Source organism: Lepidochelys kempii, chromosome 9 (assembly GCF_965140285.1).
Source record: "Lepidochelys kempii isolate rLepKem1 chromosome 9, rLepKem1.hap1, whole genome shotgun sequence".
Classification (NCBI taxonomy): Eukaryota; Metazoa; Chordata; order Testudines; family Cheloniidae; genus Lepidochelys; species Lepidochelys kempii.
This window is the reverse complement of record NC_136388.1, coordinates 58766209-58783104: the sequence shown is the minus strand read 5'-3', so window position 1 is coordinate 58783104 and position 16896 is coordinate 58766209. Positions and strand designations below refer to the sequence as shown.

The following is a 16896-nucleotide window of genomic DNA, read 5'->3' as shown; positions in this document are numbered from 1 at the left end:
GAAGGGAGCATGAGAAAATTCCCGTTAGTTGCGTTTCCTTTAGTTGGGCTGAGCCGTGTGGTATGGCCCGTCTCAACTAATAGGAACTTGAATGGCCATACTGAACAGACCGGTCCATCTAGTCGGTTTCTTGTCTTTGACAATGGCCAATGTAGATGCTTCAGAGAAACCTTCATAATTTACCTACTAGTGCATTACTGCGCTGTAGATGAAAATGCCTTTCTGACCCTACTAGATGATCAGCTGTACCGTGAAGCATCAAGATCAAAAGCCCCGATAATTGTCCCCGGGAAATTGTAATCGCAGCTGCTGTTCCTGTTTATATAAGATGATAAAAAGAGTCTGTAGACCTTTAATCAGATGATTGCCTCAGCAATATCCTGCAGCAGTAAGTTCCACAGATCAATTACATGTCTAATTGAAGATCTGATTCTACTCAGAAACAAATAATGCTGAACTAAACCGCCCGGTCCTCCAGCTGCTGGGACAAGACAGATCATGCTCCACATCAGTGAATTCCTTTTCTGAACTAAATGTACCTCAGCAAATTAATTTCAAAGGCCGTTGGAGCCTCCTAATTGACAATGGAGCCAGGAGTTCTTATCTATAAAGGGCCCTTGGAGAAGCTTGAAGCTTTTGATGATAAGTGTTACCTCAGAAAAAATGAGAGGTTTGGGGTGCAGGAGGGTGCTCCGGGCTGGGATCAAGGGGTTTGGAGAGTGGGAGGGAGATCAGGGCTGGGGCAGGAGGTTGGGGTGTGGGGAGAGGCTCAGGGATGCAGGCTCCGAGCAGTGCTTACCTCAAGTGGCTCCTGGAAGCTATGGCATGTCCCTCTCCAGCTCCTACACTGAGGCGCGGCCAGGCGTTTCTGCACGCTGACCCATCCACAGGCATCCCTCTCCAGCTTCCATTGGAGCGCCGGAGGGGGTCACTGGAGTACATAGGAGCTGGCGCAGGGCCATGCCGCAGCTTCCAGGAGCTGCGTGGTGCAGCCCGCAACCCAGTACGCTGACTGGAGCACCAGAGCGGCCCTGACCCTGCGCCCTGGCTGAAGCGGGGCCGAGCTGCGTGGTGTGGCCCACCGCCCTGACTGGAGCGCTGGAGCTGGGCTGAGCTGCGTGGTATGGCCCACGACCCTGCTCCCCAGCTGAAGCTCGAGGGCCGGCTTAAAACGGCTCACAGGCCATAGTTTGCCCACCCCTGTGCTAGCTCCTGAAGAGAGAGAGTGCCTTTGCTTCTAATCAGGCCCTTGCTAGGAAGGGGTAGTGTTGGCCTTTCTTGCCAGGTCCCTCCACTCAGCCTGGCCATGGAGAATGAGGAGGGGCAACACGGCTGGGTGCCAGGCAAACAGCAGCAGCATTCAAAGGGCAGCCAGGAGAAGCTGCCTGAGCTCTGCCCAGGCTCCCACAGTATCAGGTATTTTAAGAACATTGTACTGGAGGAGGGTTTCGTTTCATCCAAACAGTTTGAGGATCCTCGGGGCTGCGTCTCTGCTGAGAGCACAGACAGTGGCCTTGTGGAGCTCTGCACCTGGGGCTCAACACCCTCATCACAGCTCACAGCTGCTGCTGGGAGTCGGCTTCTTCTCCAGCAGGACGGCATCGCTCAGCATCCCTTGTCTGCTCAGCACGGGTCAGGTTTCCAAAGCTCTTAGCCCTCACGCAGGAGCCTAAGGGCAGGTCCACACTGCGAACTTGCATCGGTGCAGCTGTGCTACTGTAACGCTTCTGTTGAAGATGCTCTAAGCCCATGGGAGATGATAATTCCGTCTCTGCGAGAGGCTGTAGCTATGTCATCGGGAGACGGGGAGTATAACTTTTTAGTTATACCAAAGTGGGTGTGTAGCAGAGACCTGGCCTTAGTGACATGGCCAGAATTACCCCAGGCAGGCTCTCAAGGTGTACTGGTGCTGGATGCTGAGATCTTTCGAACATCTGGCCACGTCATTCAGATGCCTGTGTGGGCACTGAGCCAGTCAGTTCCTGACTCCAACTGACTCAATGTGGTGTTCAGCATTGGAAGGCTCTTCAGTGGGGAGCCCGCCTCGCCTGCCCATGTGACTCTCAGGCCTGCCCTGCCCCCAGCCTCCCCTCCCCAGCCCCTCACGAGATTGGCATAAAAACCAGGAGATTTACAACAGTGAAGTTTTGGGTTCTCTTCACTTGGCCTCTAGTATTGGAAGGTTTGGGGATCACGTTCCCAGGAGAACATGCAACTTGACTTTTCTTTGTAAATGGAAGCTGAGATTCATCAGGAAGAACCTGGTTCAGCAGCTGGGCCTGACTTTGTCCTTACCCATAACTACTTCACATTTGGGGACAATGTATACCTTCAGATCAGCGGCACTGCTATGGGTACCCGCATGGCCCCACAGTATGCCAACATTTTTATGGCTGATTTAGAACAACGCTTCCTCAGCTCTCGTCCCCTAAAGCCCCTACTCTACTTGCGCTATATTGATGACATCTTCATCATCTGGACCCATGGAAAAGAAGCCCTTGAGGAATTCCACCATGATTTCAACAATTTCCATCCCACCACCAACCTCAGCCTGGTCCAGTCCACACAAGAGATCCACTTCCTGGACACTACAGTGCTAATAAACAATGGTCACATAAACACCACCCTATACCGGAAACCTACTGACCGCTATTCCTACCTGCATGCCTCCAGCTTTCACCCTGACCACACCACACGATCCATCGTCTACAGCCAAGCTCTGCGATACAACCGCATTTGCTCCAACCCCTCAGACAGAGACAAACACCTACAAGATCTCTGTCAAGCTTTCTTACAACTACAATACCCACCTGCAGAAGTAAAGAAACAGATTGATAGAGCCAGAAGAGTTCCCAGAAGTTACCTACTACAGGACAGGCCTAACAAAGAAAATAACAGAATGCCACTAGCCGTCACCTTCAGCCCCCAACTAAAACCCCTCCAACGCATTATTAAGGATCTACAACCTATCCTAAAGGATGACCCAACACTCTCACAAATCTTGGGAGACAGGCCAGTCCTTGCCTACAGACAGCCCCGCAACCTGAAGCAAATACTCACCAACAACCACATACCACACAACAGAACCACTAACCCAGGAACTTATCCTTGCAACAAAGCCCGTTGCCAACTGTGCCCACATATCTATTCAGGGGACACCATCACAGGGCCTAATAACATCAGCCACACTATCAGAGGCTCGTTCACCTGCACATCCACCAATGTGATATATGCCATCATGTGCCAGCAATGCCCCTCTGCCATGTACATTGGTCAAACTGGACAGTCTCTACGTAAAAGAATAAATGGACACAAATCAGATGTCAAGAATTATAACATTCATAAACCAGTCGGAGAACACTTCAATCTCTCTGGTCACGCGATCACAGACATGAAGGTCGCTATCTTAAAACAAAAAAACTTCAAATCCAGACTCCAGCGAGAAACTGCTGAATTGGAATTCATTTGCAAATTGGATACTATTAATTTAGGCTTAAATAGAGACTTGGAGTGGCTAAGTCATTATGCAAGGTAGCCTGTTTCCTCTTGTTTTTTCCTACCCCCCCCCCCAGATGTTCTGGTTTAACTTGGATTTTAACTTGAAGAGTGGTCAGTTTGGATGAGCTATTACCAGCAGGAGAGTGAGTTTGTGTGTGTATGGGGGTGGGGGGGATGTGAGAACCTGGATTTATGCAGGAAATAGCCCAGCTTAATTGTCATGCACATTGTGTAAAGAGTTATCACTTTGGATGGGCTATCACCAGCAGGAGAGTGAATTTGTGTGGGGGGGTGGAGGGTGAGAAAACCTGGATTTGTGCTGGAAATCACTTTAGATAAGCTATTACCAGCAGGACAGTGGGGTGGGAATAGGTATTGTTTCATATTCTCTGTGTATATATAAAGCCTGCTGCAGTTTCCACGATATGCATCTGAAGAAGTGAGCTGTAGCTCACGAAAGCTTATGCTCTAATAAATTGGTTAGTCTCTAAGGTGCCACAAGTCCTCCTTTTCTTTTTACTATGTAGTGTGAGATTCGCAGTGACCTCACCAGAGCTGTCAATGGGAAATTGAACTATCTGAATGTTTCCCTCACTCATCACTGCACCCCACAGAGCAGGTGATTGCACCAGTGAAAAGGGAGGCAGATGCTGCTGTTAAGATGAGACAAGATTGCTGCTTCTTTCTACCCCATGTACCCCTTCCTTCTGGTACTGGAGGCCAGATTTAATTCTCTGCTAGCGCTTCTGTCTGAGTGAATCATATTCCGCTGCAAGGAGCGAGGGGGGCAGGGCAGGGCCATTATTTTAATAGGCCATCAGACTGGAGCAGATAACTGGAAGGCTGATAAGTCCAGAGAGAGTGGGCTATTGATTAGTCCACTATTGCTCGAACCTTTCAAGGTGCAAATGAAGGAACAAGCAATGCCAGCCAGTCTAGATGCTTCAGCAAAGGGGAGATGTTAGCATTGCTCTGATTAGTGCAGCTGCTTCACTAGAAAGAAGGAACCTGTTTATATCAGGAGGCAAAAAACAGAAGTACAACGTTAATAACTGCCTGGCACACCAGGAAATAAGAGCAAAGAAAGCAAGAGTCTTTGGAAAGTTCTCATCGTGAGGGCTCTTTGTTTAAAGGGGCAGTATGCCCAGTCACTTGCAGTGGTTAGTTTTGTTGTATGTCACCTTGCAGCCTCTTAGAAGCTCAAAAGTGACGTTTCCCATCCCTCCACTTCTGCTCTTACCTGTTTTCAGAGATCATTTCCCCCTTCTATTCCTTAAAAGCAAGATGCAGGGATAAAATGGCTAATGACCCCTGGCTAATAAAGGCTCATAACAGAAAGAAATGCAAAGTGTGTGTGTTTCCTCTTCCTTCCTCCCCCTCAAAAAAATCTCAGATACTTCCCGGTTAAATGAAAACATCCCAGAGGCAGTGTTTCCCACTCTTTAAATGTTTGATGCTTTTTCCTAAAGCCCCTGGTCCTGGAATCCTGTGTGGGATTTTTTTCAATTGAAAGTTTCTGGCCCTCCTGGTTACAGAAAAAAGCTTAAAAACATGATCCAAGTGCTCCTTAAAGTCTCAAAAAGCAAATAAAAAGAACACAATGTATATTATTTTACAAATCTCATGATTTTATTGCAATCTCTTGATTTTGGGGCCTAACTCATTGTTTTGGAGCCTTTGCTGAGCCTGTTGGCAATACATGCAGCTGCATGGCTCTCCTCGTACCTGTGTTCTCACACAATGCTGTATCCTGAGATGTCTTTAACCTGAAGGATTGCACAGAGCAGAAAACAATAATAATAATAAAACCATATTGAAACTTATTTATGTGGTGAATACCCTCATGCATAACCTGATTAATTGGAGCATTCAGCATCTAAACCAGGGCTTCACTGAGAGGCTTTGCAGCTTCCCTGTTGGAGAACATGATACAAATTGTATGCTTATTTTATATTCCTGTTGTCATATGCATGGTCCATATGGGCAGCACAGCTCTGGGGATATTTTTGAGTGTTATCTTATGCTCCCTCTACTGGCAACTCTGTTCAGTAGTGGAATAAGAGCATTTGCAGAGTCCCCTTGAAACAGGAGCTATTTGGGTATCAATTCCTTTTTAGCGAACCAGCAGTGTGAATTTTCTGCAGTGTTTCGAATCCTGGGGAGGTTTGCCCCGCTTTCCCCACCTGGCAGCACATTTCAGTACTACCCCTTCACAAGGGGTCCTCTTAAGACAGATTTAAACTCCAAGTTTCCTTGTTTATGTTTTGGAAAGGGTAGCAGGGCTGGTGCCTGCCCGAGAAAGAACAAAGGTAAGGTGTTATAGCAAACTTGGGGACAGCTGAGAGGCAAAGCACAACTGCAATGTTATCTGGAAAATCCTGATCCTCACTCCACCTCTTTGCAAACCTCGTGTGTTGTGCTAAGTCCACAGCCCCAACCTGGGCATCTACTGTGCCTAGAGCTGATGAAGGGGTTCTGGTTTTCTTGAGGCATTGCCGTGAAATCTAGGCACCAGAAGGTGAATCATAGGCAGCTCTTTGCATTCAACATTATGGTCCTATGTTTGTCATGTGGAACACTTTAATTTAAGAGCATCCAGCATTTGCCATGCAGAGGGCCAACTTCCTGGGAGCCTGTGGGCTGCATTTTATCTGGATAAAAGTTTACATAAATATTTCACTAAAAAGAAAAATTTACCTAACCCTAATGAATGCTGGGATTTGACTATTTCTTGACAGGCAGGTAGCGATCGCTTGTTTGCTTCATTCTGCAATAATGAAAACCGGCAGTTGATGGGTTTTGTCCTCACCCAAAGTCATGGGGGGAGGGGAGGAACTGCAAATGGTTTTATGGAATAGGAAGATTAAGTGACCTCCAAACCAGAGCACCACAGGCTGTGACCCTATGCAAATGACATGTGCCTGTCCTCATTTAGCACTCGCTCCATCTATGATGGAGGCCTCCCTCACAACCCCTCCTGTGATCCTCCTCCCACCTGTCTGGGGGCTTCTTTGCTGTCTGTTATACCCCCTGTGTGGACTGGGACAAGGAGGTGCAGCTGAACTTTGGTGTTCCTTGTGGGCTTTGCAGGTGGGCAATATTAAGAAATGCAGAGTTAGAGCAGCTAGTCCGTCTTTGCTGTGGGCCATCAGCACTGGTGTCAGATGGGATCCTGGATGCTGTCAGGAATGGTGCTCTGCCTCGGGGGCTGGGTGCCATTGGTGTGTCTGGGGCTGGGACCCTGGAACAGCAGGACACAGTGCTGTTCCAAAGACTAAGGCCCATGACGCCATGTCAGTCATTTGGTGCTGGTGCTACATCCATTGGGTTTAGCTGAAGAATCTGTGTTGTGCAGTATCAGCCTGGTGTAGTTACAGGTGTGTACTGTGCCATGTTGATCCTGTGTACTTATGAAATCTGCATGAAACTAATTTGATTGTATCCAGGAAAAAAAGGCAGTATTGGTATTTTTGGTTTTGTTTTGGTGGTGGTGAGGAGTTGGAGGAGGGGAGGGTCAATTTTCCCCGACTTGTTGAATTTGTGTGTCATTCTGAGCTATTCACCTGACCATAATATGAAGATGTTTGATACTCTGGATGTTTGGCTCTCACTGCAATGTGTGAGTGGAAATGGAAAGCATTCTAAAAAGCTACACGAGGTGCGAAGAGAGGGTAAAGGTCCGAGCTCTGCCTGTTAGCAAGCTATCCAATTGTCCGGAGTCGTCGGTGACTGGGGAGTGGAAACAAGCCCGTGAACATACTGAAGGAGTAAAAATCAGTCATTCTTCAATCTAGATCAATAGAAACACTGTCAAGAGTCGTTAAGCAGCGAGATAGAAAGGGGTTCATGTGCATGATACAGAAAATTGGCTCCTTCAGCTTCTTGGAGATCAATGGTAACACAGAATGAAATTGCCTATTGAGGCATTGGAGAAGAACGCTGATGATCCTGTAAGTCAGTGCTACTCAAAGTGGTGGTCTGCGGACTGGTGCCGGTCCGCGAGCCATCGGCTGCTGGTCTGCGCACACATTGGAAAAAAAAATTGCTGGTCCCCCACATCAGATAGCTTGAGAAGCACTGTTGTAAGTGACACATTTTCATTGCCGTTGTCCCATCGAAATGTAGCCACAATGATAAACTGGTTTCAGAGTAACAGCCATGTTAGTCTGTATTCGCAAAAAGAAAAGGAGTACTTGTGGCACCTTAGCGACTAACCAATTTATTTGAGCATAAGCTTTCATGAGCTACAGTTCACTTCATCGGATGCAATTTAGCTAAATCAGTTCAATCTCCCTTTAGTGAAACTGTGTAAGTCTGTACGCAGGCCAGCCCACAGGCTTTGATACCCAAACCAGGGCCCAGATCACTTGAGAAGGGCAGTAACTGTGCCATGCAGCCAGAGGAAGGGGTCTCCAGAGCATACCCAGAGCGTTATTGCCTAGTCATTGCTCCATGGTGGCAGGCAGCAATCTTTGCTTGGCCACCATGCTCCACCCACTTCTAAATCCATCTGCACAGAAGGGAGAATGGCAGCAGCCCAGCAGAAGCAGGGTCCAGTGCCGTGGATAGCTTATACAAGGGAATCAACGTCTCCTTGTGTTCCTCTTGCTCCCCGACATGGCATGGTGCACCACTGAGCCCTTGTTGAGTGGTGATTGTACCACTAAAAAGATCAAGACAAAAACCTGAGACTAAAGTTGTGACCTTCTTTTGCATTAATTCCCCCTTCAGTGTCACACAAAATGAGCAATGTAATGAAGTGTTTGAAGCACTTTGCTCTAAATAAACTCCTCCAGACCAGACAGATTTAAACTTCCAGACTCAGATGCTGCAAATGAAGAAAAAAAGGGGAAAAACTGAAGGAAGCACTAAGAGGATCAGCATGTTCATGCAAGATGACTGATCAGACATGAGAAATGACCCGATGATAGTATCCATTCAGGGGAAAATGCATTGCTGCTAAACGCTGATTGTACAGCTGCAAATAAACCTGCTCTACATTGTGTCTAGGTTACTGAAGAGAGCACCCCAAAATGCAGAGTATAGTATGAGAGGATCTCTGCCATTTTGCTCAGAGAAAATAAAATGAAAGAGATGAGAGACCTTCACAGAAGCAATCAACTCCAGCATTTGCTTTCTGTGCAGTGAGCACACTGTTGAAACCTTCTTGAAGAAAGAAGTAGCACCTTACATAGCACATGGGGGAAGTTCAAAATGTTTTCCACCCTGCCATCAGCCTCCTGGTTGATTGACTGATACCATAGGATTGATAGCCTGGCTTCCCAAAGACACTCAGTGGATTGAGTCTCTGCATTTTCATCCAAGTGCCATAAGGATGCTGCTGTTTGCGCTGAGCAGGAGGCCTTTGTTTGAAACACAACAGACATTTCGCACAACAAGGGACTGTACAGAAATTCTAAACTTTTACAAAAGCAATTTCAGGAGTTTGCAGGGGGCTTGGCTGATCACAGGCTGCTAGTACAGCTGCAGTCTCAGTGGAAATCTGATTTGATGTAGTTAACAACAAAGAACTGGAACTATGCAACAGCAAATAAAATAAATGATTCACCAAAGGAATGGAACTTTTCCATTACTGAGCCAACATGATTGATCTCAAATACAGAAGTCATGGGCTGAGCTCCATACAAGAAGAGGCAGGTGTGATGTAATTCTGAGTTCCTTCCTTCTCTTCTAGGTTGGTACAATAAAAGCTATTACTCTCCCCCTCCCTCTCTGATAGCCTGGGACCAGCACAGCTCCAACAGCACTACAAACAACAATGGAAGATTTTGGTATCTAGGGCAGATACAAAGTGGGTAGGTCTGACTAGTTAATAGATTGGAGGCTTGATTCTTGTGTTTTACTGTCAGACCAGCCCCCTCTGCATTGTGGACATTGGTTGCCTTTTTGTCTCTGAGGAGTAAATGGGCTTATGAAGTGACTTGCAGCAAGTAGGTGCCTTCATTTCACAAAGCCTTTGTGCTTTCAGAGGGAAAAAGGTGGTTTTCTTTGGGCTGCAGAAAATGGCAGCAAGCCTAGTATTCTCCCATAGTGGGTCTCTAGCTCTGGTATTATCTGGCCCCCCTTACCAGTGCCTCTCCATCTCCATTGTGTGAGGCAGAGCAGGGCCACTCTCCCCACTGCACAGCTGGAACTAGGCCCAGAGAGACCTGTGCACGGTCACAGGTCACACATGGAGGCTGTGGCAGAGCAGGGAATTTAATCCAAGTCTCCTGGGTCCCAGGCTAGTGCCCTAAGCACTGGGCCATCCTGCCTCTCTAAGGGGCTCTGTGGGGTCTGTTCTGTATGTAGGGTTGCCAACTTTCTAATAGCACAAAACCGAACACCTCTTCCCCCCACACCATCCCACCCCTTCGCCAAGGCCCTGCCCCCGCTCGCTCCACCCCCCTCCCTCTGTCTCTTGCTCTCTCCCACTCTCACCAGGCTGGGGCAGGAGCTTGGGGTGGAGGAGGGGGAATGAGGACTCTGGCTGGGGATGTGGGCTTGGGTGTGGGGCGAGGATGAGGGGTTAGTGGTGTGGGAGGGGCTCAGGGCTGGGGCAGGGGATTGGGGTGCAGGGTGTGAGGTCCGGGAGGGAGTTTGGGTGTGGGAGGGGACTCCAGGCCAGAGCAGGGGGTAGAGCAGAGCAGAGGAGGGGGCTCAGGATCAGGGCATGGGGCTGGGGTGGGAGGGGTGCAGGGTCCCGGCAGCACTTACGAGGCTCCCAGGAAGCAACTGCCAGGTCTCTGCAGCCCCTAGGCACATGGGCGGCCAGGAGGGCTGCACAGTGCTGCCCTAGTGCCCGCAGGCTCCACCCCCGCAGCTCCCATTGGTTGTGGTTCCCAGCCAATGGGAGCTGCAGAGCCGGCACTCGGGGTGGGGGCAGTGTGCTCCCATGGCTGCCCATGTGCCTTGGAGTTGCAAGGACCTGTCAGCTGCTTCCAGGAGCCGTGCGACGCTAGGGCAGGCAGGCAGCCATGGGCCCCCACTGCGCCGCCAACTGGACTTTTAACGGTTCAGTTGGCAGTGCTGACCGGAGCCCCCAAGATCCCTTTTCAACCGGGCATTCCGGTCGAAAACTGGACTCCTGGCAACCCTATCTGTATCACAGTCTGCACTGCTCCACACTAGTCTCGTGTCATTATGGGGCTTGGATTCTACCCATTCCAATCCAGATGTGTGTTGGACTCCGTTAGCCTTGTGTAAGTACAGAGGTCCTGATTCAGGAAAGCCCTTAAGCACATGCTTGAGTCCATTCATTTCCAGGAAAGCATTTAAGTGTGGGCTTAGCATGGGCTTTCCTGACTCAGGACCAGACCCAGGACCATACCAGCAAAGCGGGCTAACAGAGTATGTAGCATGTTGGCCCAGTTTGCCTCTGGGCTTTGCATGCTGCCAGGCCAAGCATGGAGCAGAAAAAAGAGGGTCCTGATTGTCTCTTTTTTGACACCCGTGTCATCCCATTGTCTTCCCGGCTTTATTCCTGCTTTACCCTGGAGGGAGGAAGATGGGAACTGGGCTCAATGGGTTTAGTCATGCAAATCTAACAGACAGACTGAAAGCTCAGGGAGTGTGTGAAAGAAATGAGTCCCTCCCTGGGGAAATGGAAAACCTTAACATTGGTCTTATTCTCAGGGGAGGGTGATCTTTAACGCTGAGATTGGAACAATTTACTGAGGGTCATGGGGGATTCGCTCTGGCTGACAAGTTTTCAATCCTGACTGGAAATTGGTCTAAAAGCTCTGCTCCAGGAATCATTGTGGGGCAGTTCTCTGGCCTGTGTGGTACAGGGGGGGTCCAACTGGATGATCACAATGGGCCCTTCTGGCCTTGGAATCTGTAAATCAGTGATTGACAAGTGGGTCTGCAAAGTGGGTCTCAGCCACAGAGTGCCTGGGGTGTCTCTGCTTTTGTCTGCATGGTTGTTTATCCTGGCATGAATGGCACAGTTAACTAACTGAATCCTTAATGTCCCAATGCATTTAAAAACACACATAATTCAAGCATCCTCTGTATGTGGGACCACCTGCCCTCCCACCCGGCCTCTCCCTGCTGTATCCAAAGTGCATTTTCTGTTACTGAAAGTGGTTTGCATCAAAGATGGAGGGTTGAAAAATCTTCCTGTGTGGTCCTCCACTTTGCCAGACCCATACTCCCTGCACTGGCCTCCTCCATGCCAAAACCAAGGGGCCACACACATACATTCTCTGTCTCAGGAAGGTGCCCCCCTCCTGAGCCCATGCACTTGGCTCAGGTTGGGTTTGAAAGTGTCTGAAATGTGCTGTCTCTTTAAGATCCCAGGTCATTAAATGGGCCAGATCCTCAGCTGGTGGAAATGGGTGTAAACCCAGTGACCTTGATTGTGCTACACTGAGTTACGCCATGCTCCGTATGTGGGCATGAACTGACAGATCACTGCCCTCTTTAGTATGTTACCCCTTCTCCCTGCTATACCCTGTGCTTTCATGGCTGCATCTCATGGGTTTGCTGGCTCGTGCCAGGCTCTGCCTTGGAACAGTCTGTACATGGCCCAGGCCCTGGCATGCAAGGGGTTAAGGCCTTGGGTTCCTTTGGCCAGCTGTGGGTTGGGGTGCGAAGGCTCATTGGGTTCCTGTGACTCTTTGCAGAAGAGCGTGAAGGAGGGGCTGTTACTGAAGCAGACGAGCTCCTTCCAGAGGTGGAAGAGGCGATACTTTAAGCTGCGGGGCCGGACACTGTATTATGCCAAGGACTCCAAGGTAGGATAAACCCAGCAGCCCCTGGGCATTGGGGAAGCTTTGGGAGGAGGCTCCCTTAAGCCCCAGGGCATCGCCAGTGTGATGGCTGCCATGGCTCATGCCCCGGGGATTCAGCAGAAGACTTGAGGAGCTCTAAGCATGAGCTGCTACAGCTTGAGCTAAAGCTGTCTAGCCAGTGCGGCAGCAGATTTGCCCCCAACGGATGGGGATGGGGCACAGAGGGGCCTGTCACGCATTCGGTCTCTCATCCGCCCACAGGCTGCTGGGGCTTGGCCTTCCCCTTTGCCCTCCCTTTGTCCACACGGCATTGGATCTGGGTCTACCCCATTTATCTGGGATGAGCAGCAGCCTAATCTGGGGGATCTCTTCTCCCCCACCCTTGGGAGCTAGTGCTACCCTGACTACCCAATCAGGGCAACCCTGTCTGAGCTAATAAACCACTGACCTCAGGTATTTCCCTCCCCCGGCATGCGCGCGCACACAGGTATACGCACCTGAGTGAGCCAGCTCCTGAAACGGACAGCTGGCTTGTTAATTGGTTCACTCTGTCTTCAGACCCCAGCACTCTGAGTTATTACTACACATTGCCAGAATGCAGTCCCCATTGGCAGAGCCCCGCAAGGCAGCCAGCCCCTGCCAGGAATGCTGGGTCCCATCTCAGGAACAGGCAATCACTCACCAACCCATTGGAGAGGAGCGTGCAGCGCACCAAGCAAGCAGTGATTTCCTGACCTCTCTAGTGCCCAGGAGGGGTCTCCCCTGGACAGAGAAGATGGCTCCGAAAGACAGAGGATTCAGAGAGGGGAAGGAGCATTCCCTGTAGTGTGTCCTCCAGGACTTTGCTCAGTCTTGCTTGTAAGGAGGGGGAGTTTCACAAGCCCTAACTTTGATCCCAGTTGAGTCAATGAGAGCAGAGTTAGGCTGATGGGAAGGCCCAGTTCCTCATGGATTTCCATAGGACTTAGGCACTTCAATACCTTTGAGGATCTGGGTATTTGAGAAGCCCACCCTAAATATCTTCAGCAAGAGGCCTCCCAGCATGTCCTCTGCGAGTCTGGATGGTGACTGACTTGGCCCTTTCTCTCTGCTAGGGAATGTTATTGACGCCCAGATTGGCCTGTTGTAAATCATAGTGCTGGGAGGGACCTCGAGAGAGCATCAGGTGCTGAGGCAGCACCCTGTAATCTAGACCAGCCCTGACAGGTGTTTGTCCAACCTGGTCTTAAAAACCTCCAATGACGGGGACCACAACTTCCCTTGGATGCCTGTTCCAGATCTTAAATGTCTTTGGAGTTAGAAATCTTTTCCTAATATCTAATCTAAATCTCCCTTGCTGGAGATTAAATTGATTACTTCTTGTCCTACCTTCAGTGAATGTGAAGAATAATGGATCACCATCCTCTTTAGAACAGCCCTGAATGTATCTGAACACTGGGATCAGTCCCCACTTCAGTCTTCTGTTCTCAAGACTGAACATGCCCAGGCTTTCCTCAGAGGGCAGGTTTTGAAAACTTATCATTTTTTGTTGCTCCCCTCCCCGATTTGTCCACATCTTTCTTAAAGTGTGGCACCCAGAACTGGATGCAGTTCTCCAGCGCCGAGTAGAGTGAATCATAGAATATCAGGGTTGGAAGGGACCTGAGGAGGTCATCTAGTCCAACCCCCTGCTCAAAGCAGGACCAATCCCCAATTTTTGCCCCAGATCCCTAAATGGCCCCCTCAAGGATTGAACTCACAACCCTGGGTTTAGCAGGCCAGTGCTCAAACCACTGAGCTATCCCTCCCCCACACAGGAGTGGGACAGTTCCCTCCCGTGTCCTTCAGACAACAATAATGCACCCCAGAATGATATTAGCCTTTTTCTGCAACTGCACCACATTGTTGACTCATATTCAATTTGTGATCCATTCTAATCCCCAGATTCTTTTCACCAGTATTGCCACCTAGATAGTGTTCCCCATTTGTAGTTGTGCATTTTATTTTTATTCTTTCATATGTGTAGTACTTTGCACTTGTCTTTATTCAGTTTCATCCTGATGATTTCAGACCAATTCTCCCATTTGCCAAGGTAGTTCTGAATTCTAATCCTGTTCTCCAAGGTGCTTGCAACCCCTCCCATCTTGGTGTCATCTGCAAATCTTATAAGCATACCCTCTGCTCTGTTATCCAACATATTAGTGAAAATATTGAATAGTACCAGACCCAGTACAGACCCTTATGGAACCCAACTAGATACACCCTCCCAGTGTGACAGCGAACCGCTGATAACTGCCATTTGAGTATGGTCTCTCAACCAATCTTGCTCCCACCTTTTTGTAATTTCAGCTAAATCACATTTCCCTCGTTTGCTAATGAGAATATTGTGGGACTGTGTCAAAAGCCTTACTGAAAACAAGAAAGAAAATTAGGTTGGTTTGGCATGATTTGTTCTTGACAAATCCATGGTGGCTATTCCTTATAACCCTATTATCCTCCTGGTGCTTACAAACTGATTGTTTAATCATTTGTTCTAGTATCTTTCCTGCTATCAAAGTTAGGCTGACTGGTCTATAATTCCCTGGGTCCTCTTTGTTCCTCTTTTTAAAGACAGGTTCTATATTTGCTCTTCTCCAGTCCTTTGAGACCTCACCTGTCCTCCAGGAGTTTTCAAAGATAATTGCTAATGGTTCTGAAATTGCCTCAGCTAATTCCTTAAGCACCCTAGGATGAATTTAATCAGGCCCTGCTTATTTGAATACATCCAACTTAGCTAAATTTTCTGTAACATATTTTGGCTTGTGTTTCTTCTTCCTTGCTAATATTAATTGTGTTAAGTCTCTGGTCACAATCAACCTTTTTAGTGATGACTGAAGCAAAATAGGCATTAAACACCTCAGCTTTCTTGAGTTATTAGGTCCCCTTCATTGCTAAATAGAGGACCTGCACTTTTCTCTGTCTTTCTCTTGCTCCTGATATATTTAAAGAACCTCTTCTTATTGCCTTTTATGTCCCTTGCTAGGTGTAACTCATTTTGTGCCTTAGCCTTTCTGATTTTGTCCCTACAAGCTTGCCCTATTCTCTTGTACTCATCTTTAGCAATTTGTCCATGCTTACACTTTTTGTAGGATTCCTTTTTTATGTTCGTGTCACTAAAGAGCTCCTGATGGCCTCTGACCGTATTGGCCTCTTATTATTCTTCCTATCTTTCCTTTGCACCAGGATAGTTTGCTGTTGCACTTTTAATAATGTCTCTCTGAGAAACTGCCAGCTCTCCTGAACTCCCTTTCCCCTTAAATTTTCTTCCCATGGGACCTCACCTATCACTTCTCTGAGTTTTAGTCTGCTTTTGTGAAGTCTGTCATCCTTATTCTGCTGCCCCTTACTCTGTGATCTAGAGACCAACAGCCCCAAGGAAGGGTGAGCTTTATCATCATCTGGATCTTACTGATGAGACCAGTTTATTGTCATTGATGGATGGCATCCCCTCATGCCAACCTGCTTCTCCAGATGGCGAATAAAAGCTTAGGGAATCTGTCCCTGTCCCATCCCCTGTAGGTCACTCCAGGAGCCTCTGCCATCTTGAGGAATATCCATTCACTGGACTCCCTGGTTCCAATTGCTTTGACCAGGTTTGAATCCATTGTAAGCCGTTCCCATGGGCTACTTATGTTCCTTCACAGAGTCTCATGTGGGTCCTCACCCTTACATGGAAGGTCAAGGAAATTGTGTCCACCAGGTCACCGTAACCTAATAGTTAATTAATATTCCCTGAGCTGTGCTCTGACACAGAGTGGCTCGCTTTGTGGAGTTGTGCTGGCTGAGCCCAAGCAGGCTATATGGTCCACAATGGCCAGTTGTTTTGGGTGCCCAGTTCTGTAGATACCCAGATGCCCCCATCAGGGTGGCTAGGTTTCAAGGCACTGCCACTGGCCGGCCACTCTTAGAAATGTGGTCCACTGTACTGGCCTGCCCGGGTAGAACTTTCCCTTACATAGACTCCACAGCCCAAATGCAGGCCAGGTGTAGGCCAGTGTGATCCCACTTTCACCAGGCCTGGGTCTGGCCCTCCTGCAGCTTGAGCAGAAGCAGAACAAGTGGCCCCTTGGAGCATCCTGCAGCCTGTGAACACTAGTCCCTCATGATCCAACCCTACCCCCTTTTTGGCAGCAGGACAGATTGCCACCCACCCAGATCTCCCCCTCTGGCAGTGGGAGCAAAGGCAGGGACAGCCTTGCAGCCTGAGCCTGCTCTTCTGGCTGCTTTGGGGGTCCCATGGATCATCAGGCGAGCCCTTCTCCCTCCATCAGTGCCCAAGGTGCTAAGGTGAAGCAAGTCTCCCTAGCCTATGGGTCTCAGGATCTCCCTCCACTGCCTGGGCAGAGCTAGGCTCCATGGGTTCAGTTACTGGGCTGAAGGCTGAGGCTGTCTCATTGCTGGTGTCTCTGCTATATCACCCTTTCCCTCATGCCTCCCCAGTCATTGATTTTCGATGAAGTGGACCTGTCCGACGCCAGCGTGGCAGAGACCAGCACCAAGAACATTAACAACAGCTTCACGGTAAGGGACAGTACTTCACACATTGCACTGCAGCAGTCCTGGTCCAGCACCCATTGAAGTCAGTGGAAATACTCGCCTTGGCTTCAGTGGGCTTTGCATCACAATCTGCCTGTGGTTATCCTTG

General features: G+C 48.9%; 1 protein-coding gene across 4 annotated transcripts in view; it reads left to right on the top strand.

The window, feature by feature from the left end:
• Positions 1-16896, top strand: part of DGKK (diacylglycerol kinase kappa) — a 158601-nt gene that overhangs the window by 79072 nt on the left and 62633 nt on the right. For all 4 annotated transcript variants that reach the window (XM_073360585.2, XM_073360586.2, XM_073360584.2 and 1 more), the window contains exons 3-4: positions 12126-12236; positions 16692-16772. In XM_073360585.2, the coding sequence (XP_073216686.1) occupies positions 12126-12236; positions 16692-16772 (192 nt within the window). The remainder of the gene's footprint in view (positions 1-12125; positions 12237-16691; positions 16773-16896) is intronic.